The 12884-nt window shown below is 42.4% G+C and overlaps 1 protein-coding gene across 6 annotated transcripts in view; it reads left to right on the forward strand.

The window, feature by feature from the left end:
• Positions 1-12884, forward strand: part of SGMS1 (sphingomyelin synthase 1) — a 73119-nt gene that overhangs the window by 58229 nt on the left and 2006 nt on the right. For all 6 annotated transcript variants that reach the window (XM_075717242.1, XM_075717241.1, XM_075717239.1 and 3 more), the window contains 4 exons: positions 1780-2625; positions 7978-8095; positions 11368-11521; positions 12266-12432. In XM_075717242.1, the coding sequence (XP_075573357.1) occupies positions 2003-2625; positions 7978-8095; positions 11368-11521; positions 12266-12432 (1062 nt within the window). In that variant the 5' untranslated portion in view covers positions 1780-2002. The remainder of the gene's footprint in view (positions 1-1779; positions 2626-7977; positions 8096-11367; positions 11522-12265; positions 12433-12884) is intronic.

The following is a 12884-nucleotide window of genomic DNA, read 5'->3' on the forward strand; positions in this document are numbered from 1 at the left end:
AACTAAATACAGATTTGCTAAACGCAACTTGAATAATGAAGCGATCTGTGGCTACAAGCCTTCCTCAGTACATATAATCCCACTGAAGAAAAAAGAAAGAAAGAAAATAGAGCTGTATCCTCTCTTCCACTGTTTTAAAACAGCACAGATATTCGCAGGGGGGAATATTCAGCTTCATCCCTGTTTTCTCCATGGATTTAAATACGTGCGTGTGCATGGCGTGCCCAGCAAGCGAGAGGTGGCATATGCAAAGTGCTGCCAGTTCTTCATCCAAAGCTTTTTCTCTTCTCAGTCAGCAGACCTGGTTCATTCCATGGAGAAACAGATTGAAAACTGCACCTTGTATTTCTTGCTCAGTTTAGAGGTAACGGGTCAAAAAATATATTTATGTGCAGCATGGTCACGTTTTGCGTAGGAGTATAGCTCTGTATCTGTTTTGTACCGCTTCTACTCAAATCGTGCCAGTAGTGTAGATTATTTTGGTTTTCCTCAGTGGCAACTTTGCTCCCTGCGATGAAACACAAACATCTGGTAGCTCCTAAGAGGCTAAAAATATTCTTTAAGCTGACAAAGGCATGATAGGACTTTTGAAAACACATTTTTTTTCCCCATGCTGTTACTTTCTTTAGGTCACTTTGTGTTTATGATGCTGCAGCCTCCTGCAGGAGAGACTTGGTCTGTGGGCTGGCAGGCTGGAGACGGGGCTTCTCTGTTTTCCTCTTTGCTTTGGGGAGGACCATTTTTTGTTTGTTTGTTTGAATAAACATCTCAAACCTGGCAATTTTCTGGTGGCATTCAGTGCAACGTGATGGCTGCCTCGTGCTGAGGATTTTGCTGCTTGTGTCTCAAAAATGCAGGAAGAGGTTCCAGCAAGTAACATCTGTTTTCCTGTAATTTTTGTGTTGGAAGTGATCAGCTTTTCTAAGCTATTTTTGTAATTAATTGGGTGTAGAAGTTTGTTAGCTAGTCGTGTCGTTCCTCCCCCCCCCCCCCCCTTTTAAGTTTCAAAGTTTCACTTTCATTTTTCTACTAGTTCCTTTTTTAGCTGATGACAAACATCATTTATTTGAATTGCAGCTGTATACCATGGAAACCATAAAATTTACCTTGAAGAGCTGCTAAACATCTGCTAGAGTCCTGCAAACCTAAATGCTTTGGTTTATTTTTCATGCTAACCTGTTTGGGCATTGATTTTTTTTCTGCTGCTCCTTTGGCACAGAGAGTATAACCTTGTTTATCTACATATTTTTTTTTTTTTTCCGTGTTGCTAACCTGTAGAAAAGCATTTTTTTTGTGGTCCCCTAGATATTTTTGCCTTGCAGAACAAAAATCAGGCTTCCTATTCAATAACGAGGTGCAACACATTGCATTAAGTTACCAGTCTGTAAGGTTTGTGACGTGAATAACACTAAACGTGCTCTGTAGATCCTTAAATCCATCAGTATTATGATTTTAAGAGGAGTTTAGGTACTGGTTATGGACCAGAGCTGTATAGTAATAGAAAATTTAACAAATATAGAGCAGGAAGGAGTCCTTCCCACAGTGCAAAGTGGTGTTTATAATACAGAACTGTTAAAGCTCTTGAGAAATCAGTAGCAAGCTCAGAAAGGACAGTGCTGTGCGTACAAGGCTAGAGCTCAAATCAGTTAGTCTTTTCCGTGCCACAGTCTAGCTATTCTTTTGCAGCAACTTTGTCTTTAAACATGAATTGCAAACTACTGGTAAATGCTCTCCTAATGACTGGTTTTCGATTTTTTTTTTTTTTTTTCCCCTCCCCAGGAGGAAGAATGCCAACACGAATATGAAGGGGCAAGCATAGGAAACAGTTCACAGCGCCTGAATGCTCGTATCGGGTGGTTAGAAACGGGGACTTGCCTCTCACCAAACAACTGCTTCCTTGGACACGATGAAGCCAAGGAGGAGCTTTCCGACGCACTGGAGTCGCAGTGACTGCTGCCCAATTTAAAATCGATGTCAGACTGTGCCCCGGCTGCCTGGCGAGATGAAAGAAGTGGTGTTGTGGTCACCTGAGGAGGTGACTCATTGGCTAACGGAAAATGCTGTGCCGGAGTATTGTGAGCCATTGAAGAGCTTCACCGGGCAGGATTTGATCAACCTCACGGAGGAGGATTTTAAGAAGACGCCTCTCTCCCGGGTGTCTTCCGACAGCGGACAGCGGCTATTGCACATGATTGAAACTTTAAAAATGGCTCATCACATCGAGGCTCACAAAAATGGGCACATCAACGGGCACATCCGCGTCAGCGTGAGCAACACCACGAGCGAGAATGGCTTTAGTAGTAAAGTGAAGCTGAATGGGATGCCAAATGGGTTTAAGAAGGAGATGATAAAGATCCCCATGCCAGAGCCAGAGCGCTCACAGTATCCTATGGAATGGGGCAAGACTCTCCTGGCTTTTATTTATGCACTTTCTTGTTTCATCTTTACCACAGTGACTATCTCAGTCGTTCATGAACGAGTGCCTCCCAAGGAGGTGCAGCCTCCCCTACCAGATGCATTTTTTGATCGCTTTGATCGGGTGCAATGGGCTTTTTCTATTTGTGAAATCAACGGCATGATCCTTGTAGGACTGTGGTTTGTTCAGTGGCTGCTCTTAAAATACAAGTAAGTAACACCTTTTGAAAACCGAATGCTAGGGTATACCTCTGACAGCTTTGGGAGGTCAGATACTGGTTTACATCCAAATAAAACGGAGCTTCTTGTGATCTTTCTGATTTGGGTTTCCCAAAATGAAATAGATATTGTGCCATAGGCAAACTGCAGTTTGTCTGCGCTGCTTGTGCAAAAGAGAGAAGTTCAGTCCAACTGCTACCTAAGAAACCATGAAATAGCCCCAATCTCATTTGCCTGCGCAATTATCCTGAACCCTTTTCATGTGTGGAAAACCATGAACTGGATGTAATGCTATTCTTAACTCAGTTGACTGTCCTGTCTGTTAAGAGGGAGCACAGCCCACACTGTTGTGATCACAGCTGCCAACCAACTTGGGATCGATTTAGTGTCTCTCCAGTTTTCCTGATGTAAAGGCCTACCCTAAGATTATGATACTCTTGGACAAAACCAACAGGCAGTGGTTTAGTCTGTGCACCTAAAATTTTTCATTAATGCGTGAAAAAGCATTGAAGTTCTTTTTCTGCTTGACATTAGATGGGACAGGTAACGTCGAACACAAAGTATGTCAAAAGGTAATCATAAAATATGTAAAAGCATAGATACGCAATGAATTTACAAGGTCTTTGTGCTTGTCTGCCTTCTTGCTCATACTGGTCAGAATTGCAAGGGTGAATTTGCCTGCCAGTGGAAGTAACCTGCTGCTTACCCTCTACAGAGTGCGTGCGGATGCTTCATTTAGGGTATTTATAGTGCCCTAAATCCACACCTTGGGCTGCCTTACCACAAGTGTCCGATACAAACACTTGTGCTGCCATGGCTGTGAATGAAGTGTTCAAAGTCAAGTGGCTTTAAGCAGTATGAGGTGGCATATTACCTTTCCTTTCAAAAACCAGGCACGAGCATGTCCCCACAGCTGCCCAGCCCAAAGAGGGTCTCCTCTTCTCCTCTGCTAATACAACATCTCATTCTTTACCTGTTCACTGACTCTTTTTTGTGACTCCTGTGTAGGAAACTGAGGAAGGAACGTAATTTGGGCCCCACCGAGTGAAATACAAGATCCTTCGGTTCACAGGACTTTGTAATGACCTTAGAAATACAGATTTCCCTTTTTAAAAGAAATAAAAAGAGAGGCCAATGGATCACTCGCCCTTATAATGGAGAAAAACATTAAAACTTAAAAGTAAGCATGTGGTTCACCAGCTTCATAAGGTACAGGTGGCTTGAAAAAAAAGAGAATTGCTAAGCTGGGGCAGGATAGCCTTGTGCAACACAGCTGTGGATTTCCATAGGAATGTGGCAAATGTTTAAGTAATCCACAAGACTGAGATGATGGTTCGTTCATCTTTTCTGCTGCTTTACACTACTTAATGTATTATATCAGGTGAAACTTTAAAACCGTTGTACGCTTTTACAGAGGTGACGTTCCTTAAAGGAAAGTTTCTAGAATGGTTACTTTATTGTTGTTATAGGACTGTAAAAAAACTGTGGAATTGCACGCTTTTTTTTTTTTGTGCACATATGTACAGGAAGAAGGATTTACCCTGGCTTGGCCTCTTGTTTTGTTTATGGCTGTAAGCTTCAGTTGGTATGCTCTTACGCCGCTAGCTGCAGCGCTACCAACTGCCCTCCAGCTCCTCTCCCCGCTGCTTCAGCTGCCTATGGTGAATGTGGGGGACCATTAACTTTCTCAGGGTCTCTGAGCATAAATGTTGTTCAAAACCAAGGGAAGCATCTAGAGAAGGTGCCATGGGATTGCTCTCAAGAATGGCGTGCCAGATTAATAGGGCAATATAAGGGATCAAACACCCTGCGATGGAGCTGAGCAGGGTCTTTAGGTTAAGAACAGCAGAATCCATAAGGTCCTTGGAGATTTTGAAGCAGTGAGACATGGGTTGACTTGATGATAAAGTATGTTGGTATCACTGATAGATGTGAAGATTCCCCCCCTTCCCCATTTGCTTTGATGTGTTCACTTTTACTTGCTTTAGAAGGGCTCTTCCTGGTGTTAGGGGAAGACATCAGGGAGTCGCAAGGCTTTCCATTCCCAGTATCAGCCTTGGAATAGCTGGTCAGCACTGGTCAGTGTGTGTACTGGTCACGTAATGCTTTAGAGACCAGAAGTCTTCTTTTATGTCAATGAGCAGAGGTATTGCAGTCTGAGAGGCCCAAGCTGTCAGTAAGTAGCAGGAATGGAAGAACAGAAGAGGTGCTCATGGGAACAGGAGCCCAATGAGGTGGCTTTATCTGGAGGACCTCATTCTCGTGGCTTTGGATGGTGAACCACTAAGTGCTATAAAAAGAGCTGAATCACGTTTGTGGCATGGGTTATCGCCTCCCTTTGAAACTTAATTCAAGAATAGAGAGGGAATTAAGCCAGCTAGACCTTCCTCACTTCTCTGACCTCTGATGGTGTCAGGGATAGCCATTGCTACACTCTATTTGAGATCTGAAGGTAAGACATGAAACCAGGTGATTGCTGGGCAGGATGAGACCTGGTTCCTCGCCTACTCACATGGTAGAGATACCATTCACAGATGTCTCCAAGTGCAAGCTCAGGGTCACTGGTGAACCAGCAGCATTGTTACCCATGAGCTGAATTGCAGCCAGTGGCTGGGTTGAACCTTTGACCGAAGGAGGCAGCTTCATAGTTTCAGACTTTTTGAAACCCTTCTCTTTGCCAAGCAGATATTGCTTATCCTGCCAGATCCATTATTTGCTGATAACCTGATTTCATCCAAGCTGAGCCTGCTGTTCTCCCAAGCAATGAAGGATGATAGAGATGTGTCATGCATGATACTGATCACTCAGGTCTTCCTTGTTTAGTCCAGGGATTGCATGATAATGTTGAATAGGACCTGTCCAACCTATTCTTCTTTGTTGGACTGAAAAGTTGGGGCCAAAATGGAAGAGGGTGTTGGGTGTTTCTGTCCAGCTACCCACAGTGCAGGGTTTCCCTTGGCCCCTGTTACTGCTTTCTTGCCTGAAAATTAATTTTACCTTCAGGTAGAGACTGGAGTTTCTGGCTGGCTTTGGGGCAAGGATTTGGTGTGAGGAAATCGGTGACAGCTTTCCTTGGACATCCGTATAGAATACTGTCCAAGGGGTTGGGTTGGTTTCTCACCAGAAAGCAGGAGCAGGGTGGGTGTGCAGGTTTTGGCTGGGGACTCCGGGCTGCCCAAGCCTTTTTCCGCAGACACCGTGGGGAGCTCGAGGAGTCCAGGCGAGCTGCCGAGGCAGGATTAACTTCTCTGGGAAGCATTCCCAGATGTTTTGGGAGAAGTACAATGCTGGGTTTTGGCCGTGCTTGACAACTGATTCAGCCTGTATGCTCATGGGATTGAAAAAGCAGTGTGCTAGCTACCCACGTTAGGTGGGGTCTGGATAGTTGTAATAAAAGTTGTCTTGGCCAGTAATAAGCTTAGAGGTTGTACTTGCTAGCTGGCTCATAATCACACATGCACACACTCACAAATCCTTTTGAGAAAGGAAAATATGAGGCTTTGTACTTTTTTAAATTACAGTACAGAGCACTTTGACGCAAACTTTCCTAAGCTAAAATATGCTAAATCCACCTAAACCAAGTAGGTTTGTAGGTAATTTTAATTTAAAAAAAAAAAAAAAAATCAGTGCTCGATAAAACACTGCCACTTCTTTGGTCTCTCAAAATACAGTGCTGTTCAGTCTTTAATCCCCAACCCCGCCCTGTTTGTCTTTGTACCAGGTTATAAAGAAAAGCAAGTGTCTGGTTATATAAACCCAGGCACAAGTGTGAGATCTTTATTTGGATCACCCTTCCGAGAGAAAAATTCCCCATATGAAACACAGGAGAAAACCACTGGCTCAAAGGCATGGTGCCTTCCACTCTTAAGTTTCAGTCCATGGAGCTATGTTAATAAAGTATAATTTTCTTAACTCCCAGTTTTGTCCATGTTTACACCAGGAGAGGGAAGAAAAAACTGTGTTTCAATAGCAGTGAGCACTCAAGTGCAAAATGCATTTACACTGTAACAGTTGAAGCTTTTCTGATAAATTAAGACACTCAAGTTGTTACTGATCTGGCACTGCAAAGTCATACTCCTCAGAGTGGAGCACTACAGTTTAATAACTCTGCCAAAAGCTATTAAAAATAAAAAAGATGGCCAATTTTGAGCTTCGAAAGAGCTCAGCTTGATAGAAATATTATTTTTTTAAAAAGTGAATGTGCTTCGAAATAGCAACAAATGAATGCCAGAACTTGCAGCTTGTGTTGTAATCCTTGTATTCCCCAAATGATCATAATTGTGAATAACAACGATGTAAAATCAACTGAAACCAACAGGGTCTGTAACCAGCAGGACACAAAGGGTTGATGTGGTTAAGGTCACAACTGCTGTAACTGGATTTGCCCTTGGTTTTTTGTAACGCTGGCAGTGATTTCTCTTTGCTGAACTCTATGCAAGCTCAGCTGGAGGTTGCTCCTGTCCTGATGGATGTGCCAGAAGGGATTTAATTGTCATAGCTCTTCCCTTGTGATGGTATTAGCTGGTAGGTAGCAGTGAAACTCAGCGGGCCAGTTTTGGGGCTGGCTGTCACTCCTGAGTCGAAGCTGCAGCTCTTTACCCCGTGTGCTCTTGCTGGTTTTGCAGAACTGCATCACGGTACCCCAAAATTGCATCTGCCCTCTCTGTGTACATCAGCGACTTGCTGGCAGCCCTCAAATGAATAAATCTCTTTGCAGCTATGGCTGTTTGCCTTGAGAGTGGCTTCCCGTGAAAACGCCCTGTCCTGTAGCCAACGCAGCTCTAAATTTGTATTTCGGAGGTTTCCTTGCTGATGTGAATTGCTTCCTCTTTAATGCTGCTCAGGAAAGATGTGTTCTCACTCATTTGGGTCATACAAGCTATTTCTTCTCAAGCAGCCCTTTGTAATTACTAAATGTGTGCGTCAGCCAAAATAAACTTGCTTCTTTTCATCTTATAATGAAAATATTGTAACTTTATCCCCCTGCCTTGAATAGAAAATTAGTGACCCCTCAAAGCTAATTGGAGGGGTGTGGGGCATAAAATCCCTTTTAATGTCTTCAACACTAAATCTGTACAGGCTTTTGTATTCTAATCCTTGTATTTTTCTGTAATCACCTTCATGAGTAATGTTGAGTTGCTCTTCTGTTTCTGACCTGTAAAGCGTGGGAATATTTGTAAAGTAATTCAGTATTCTCAGGTGTAAGCTGATACTGTCACGAGTTTCAAAAGCATCAAGAAGAGAACAGTTGGTAGTTTTATTTACCTATGCATATTTTATTTACATTATGATGTCCTTATTTTTTTCCCTTTTTTTTTTTTTTTTTTTTTCCCTTTCTTCTAGGTCTATAATTAGCAGAAGATTTTTCTGTATAGTTGGCACACTATACCTGTATCGGTGTATTACAATGTATGTGACTACACTCCCAGTACCTGGCATGCACTTCAAGTGTTCTCCAAAGGTAAACTTCTTCTGGCTGCCTTTCCATATTTTAATCTGTGCGTTTTCCCCTTGTCCTGCTGTTACCAAAGTTGTGAGCAACACTTTCTCAATAATTGTTACTAAATTGAAAATACCAGTCTGGCATGATGGGGATGTCCATCTGCAGATCATCAGCTTCCTTCTCGGTGAAGGTGGTGGTGGTTGCTTTGGGACAGTGCAGGCATTCCTATCTTTTTCAAATCGCTAATCTACGCAATTTCTGTAGCATTTTCAACTAATTTGCACAATGAGCATTTTTCTGTCTTCACCGAAGCAGTCGAAGGTGTGCAACCTGTGGAGGTGCCATGTGTGATTCATTTGTTTTTAAACACTTCTGTGTGTCAAATCCAAGTATGATTTGTATTTGAAAATGGCCCAAGGAGACTTTTCTAAGGCTGGTGAAACTCCGTCTCCTTTGCAGCCATTTGTCCCTGCATATATTTTTGCAATTGTGTTAGCACAAGGACTTGCCGCCACCTCCCCGATCTAGCACTGACTCCTGTTTGTTGTGCCGAGGAATAAAATGGGCTTGCGAAAGCCGTGGCTGAAACCAAGCTACTGAGACAGAGGTGCTTAGGCAAGACCCTTGTAGTCAGCCTTGAAGGGTAATTCGCGTGCTCGGGGTGGAGGTGGGACGAGGATGGTGGTGTTGCTGCAGCCATCTCGTATCACACAGGCATTGGTGTAAGCGTGGTCCTTACTGCAACGTGCTGTTTGCGGTAGGGAAATGCAGTCTAATACAGGCTGCACTTCTATGGTAGGGAACGAGATGCATATATTAGACACAAGTGCTCTTTCTCCAGAGTGGTCCCGCTCTATGCCCCTCCGTGGGTTGTTCGTCCTATGGCTTGATTTAAGCAGGAGAAAGGGGGGAAAAAAAGGTAATTTCTGTGAAATATCCACGCCCAGTTCAACGCCTTTGTGTGCATAGCCATAAGTTGGACGACAGGTAGCAAAGTCACTGATTTACAGGTAGTAAAATCCTGATTCAACTCGGTACACGTGCTGTCGCTGTTTTGGTGAGGACTGCTGGTACATACAAACAAAGCCGAAACGCCTTGGTTCCTCAGGGAAATAAAGCCAACAAATGTATTACACTGGTTGTTTGACAAGGCAGAGCATTTGCCAAGCCACGTGTGGCTTTTTGAGGGACCGAGGTCTTTTGTAAAGAGAAGCAAGTGGGAGAGGAGTCAACATTGTATTTGATCAGTCAGCCATTATGAAATGAAAAAAGAACGAACACAGGTATTTATGGGCTGAAGTGAGTAAATCTGCCATTTTTAGAAATTTACAGCCTTGGCAAGTCCATCTCATTACTCAAGTAAAGACAAGCCTATGTTGTGCTCTTCTATTGCCCCGGTAAGACTAAGGATTAGCTGGGCTTTCTGGAAAGCAATAAATATACTGGTGGGAAAAGAATAACCTCTCAACACCTTATTGAGTTATATATGATTGTGAAGAGTGGGCTTTGGGGAGCATTTTAATGTTTTGTAAGGCACTGTTAGCAGGAAATGTTTAATTGCTGCAAAGACCCTGTTTAAATCTGTCAGAAATTAATAATTTCTACTTCTTAAAGCAAGACAGAGCTTTAAAATATAAGAAAAACATGTCTATAATGGCCAGCCAGGGGGATCTGTGTTTTCTTCTGACTTTTAAATGGTTACCATGGATTTAAAAACTTCATAAAATGAAATAAGGATGCAGCACATGTATAGTCACGTGCATTGATCCATTAGTTCTGCTCCTTTGAGCTCAGGTGGTCCCTGCTTCCCATTGAGTCCCGGCAGTGCTCAGTGTGTCTTGGTTGTGCCTGTCACACGGCATACATTTTCTTTGTGGATTTGTTTAACATTTGGGCTTGTTTTAGAGCTGGGAGTAGCAAAAGCAAAGCCTTGGGACAGTGCCAGCCGCCCTTCCGTCACTTGGGAGGAGGGAGAGTGGAGTCCTCACCAGAAGGACTTGGCTTGCTTTGATTTGGCCTTCCTAAGGCAAATTGAAGTTTTTTCAGAAATACCCTCTGAGCCAGCGTCATGGGGTGGAGGTGGGTCAAAGCAAAATGGAGGAACGTCCCCGTTGCTCGCATTGATTGTGTGAGTTAAAGCCAGTGCAGAAGTTTGGTGCCATGCGCTGACAAACGCCATATATGTTTCTTTTGAAATGCAAAGTGGAAAGGAACGATTTTGAAGACTTTCCAAGGTGGGGTGGTGGGAGGCTTAGAGTTTGGAGTGAGATACTCTCTTCTGTGCACTGAATCTGGATTTTGGCAGCTGGACGTACAGCTTGGGCAGTTCATCCTATTTTCTGTTGGATTATCATCCGTAGGGCCTGCACTGTTACAAACAAGATAAATCAAGCTTGATTTATTTTAGAGTGCATTGCTTCTTAAACAGAAGGAAAACCAGATGTTTAGAGAACATGACAAAATTCTAGCTATAGCTGGAAATATTTTTAATTCCTTTTTATGGATGAAGCTAGATTTTTGAGACTGTATTACAGAAGTCGTAGGTTTTCCAAGAGTCATTATTCTGAACCTCACTGTATATATGTGAGGTTCATGTGTGTGTATATATACATGGTTTACATGGTTGCAGCAATAAGTACCCATAAATAACATAGAAGACAATTTTTGCTCACCTACCTGTTTTACCGTAAGTGTAGCAGTCTTGAGTGTAGCCACTGACAGGAATTTAACAACTTTTGGACCAGTTTTTTGCTTTGGTATTATACTGAAAAGATGCAATGTTTTTCATTGCGACTGGAAGTGACCAGGTGTAAAGGGTTTTTACACACATATATACATACACAAATATGTGTGTAAATAAAATTGTCTTTTTTTTTGTGCCTTTTCAATCTATATTGTGAGCGAAGGAAAAAACAGTAGTCCTTTGGGATATTGTATTTATAGGGAAATTGTAATAATTTCCTTGATTCTTCATACATTGAATACTTCAAATAAAATAATACTTTAGACAAATGGGTGGAGTTGTGTACAGCATGTGCTCACATGAACACTAGCTATAATAGATGCGGAGCATCGATAAAAAAAATAAGTTCATGTGTCATTTCCGATCTTTTTTCCCTCTAGAAATGTGCTGCTAGCTTTTGGAAAAGGCTGTGGATTTACTGATTGATCTTGTGTATCAAAGCAAAAAGAGAGAATAACTGAAAGGCAAAGGCTAACACCGTTGCTTTAAACTCTGAAAGGTTAGCGCTGATATTTTACTGTGCTTTTGTGTTTTACTCTTCCACCAGCTTTTTGGAGACTGGGAATCTCATCTGCGAAGGATAATGAAATTGATTGCTGGTGGAGGACTGTCCATCACAGGATCCCACAACATGTGTGGCGACTATCTGTACAGCGGTCACACCGTCATACTAACTCTTACATACTTATTTATCAAAGAGTGTAAGTTCGTTAGCATTCATGTGACGTTTCCTGTTGTATAATTCCTTGCTAATTGAAGAATTATTGTTGTGCTGATCGGAAAATACAATTAAAGTAAAAATGCACACTTTTTCAATTAAATAAAAATAATAGAACTTAAAGACATAGGGCTTACTGAAAAAGAAAACTTTGGAGACAAAGTAAAACACTTTACCATGCAGATGTCTGAATTAAGCATTTTATTTAAAAAAAAAAAAATTCTTTAACATATAATTGAAACCTTCATTGCACCCTGCCTGATGAATGTTATTTCACCTATGTGTCTCCTAGTCTAGAGAGAGATGAATGCCATGCTAAATGCAAGGCTGCTCATTTTGCAAGAATCAGGCCTTAATGTATGCACTTATCTTTTATGAAAGGCAAGAGGAATGGATTGCTACCTATGTAGAATCAATATTGAAATGCAGATCAGTTTAATTTTACTGACCAGGGTATATTATATCTTTATGTATTGGGCCTGTTTCTCAAAGATTTCATAACCTTTCTGTTTTTCAAGGATCTGATTACCCCCAAGTAAAATTTTAAGTTACACCTTAAGAGAATGATACTGATTTTGTGATCTTAGCATTCCTGCTCTTAATCTTAATGCAGGCATCGCACTACCCACCCAGGATTGCAGTCTGCATCCTCTGCTAATTACAGCAATAGTCCTGTGCGCTGATAACGTTAGGCTTTGAAATAATCACTGCTTCTGCTCCTTTCCAGATTCCCCGCGGCGACTCTGGTTGTATCACTGGCTTTGCTGGGCACTCAGCATGGTGGGGATGTTCTGCATCCTCCTTGCTCATGACCACTACACTGTGGACGTGGTGGTGGCTTACTACATCACTACAAGACTTTTCTGGTGGTATCACACAATGGCCAACCAGCAAGTGAGTTTCTCGAAGTCTCTGGATCTGCGTGGCTCTGCTTGCCGTAGCGTGGTGGTGGGTGAATATCCACACTTTGCCGTGAGCCTTTCTGCAGGAGAGAAAGAGGTGTCTTCGGCTGGGTTCGTCTTGCATCTTGACCACAAAAATATCTGAAGGTCTACCCACAGGCAGGCAGGCCTCTGCTTCCACTGTGTAACCTCAGTTTAAGTCCTTCTGAATTTGGGCCAGTTGGCCAATTTTGTGATAGCAGAGCAAACCATTTAGATGTGCTGGGGTTTTTTTTGCTTTGGGGTGAGGGGTTTTTTTTGTTGAAGTCAACTGGGTTTTCCTTATTCTGTGGCTTGTGCCCTTTAGTTAGATGACTAATACTGAGGATGAGGAACTGCTAAGGAGGAGACACAGTGCTTGATGGGAGAGAGCAAAGCATGGTTTGTAATACTCAACCAGAGAGC

This window comes from Pelecanus crispus, chromosome 10 (genome assembly GCF_030463565.1).
Source record: "Pelecanus crispus isolate bPelCri1 chromosome 10, bPelCri1.pri, whole genome shotgun sequence".
NCBI lineage: Eukaryota > Metazoa > Chordata > Aves > Pelecaniformes > Pelecanidae > Pelecanus > Pelecanus crispus.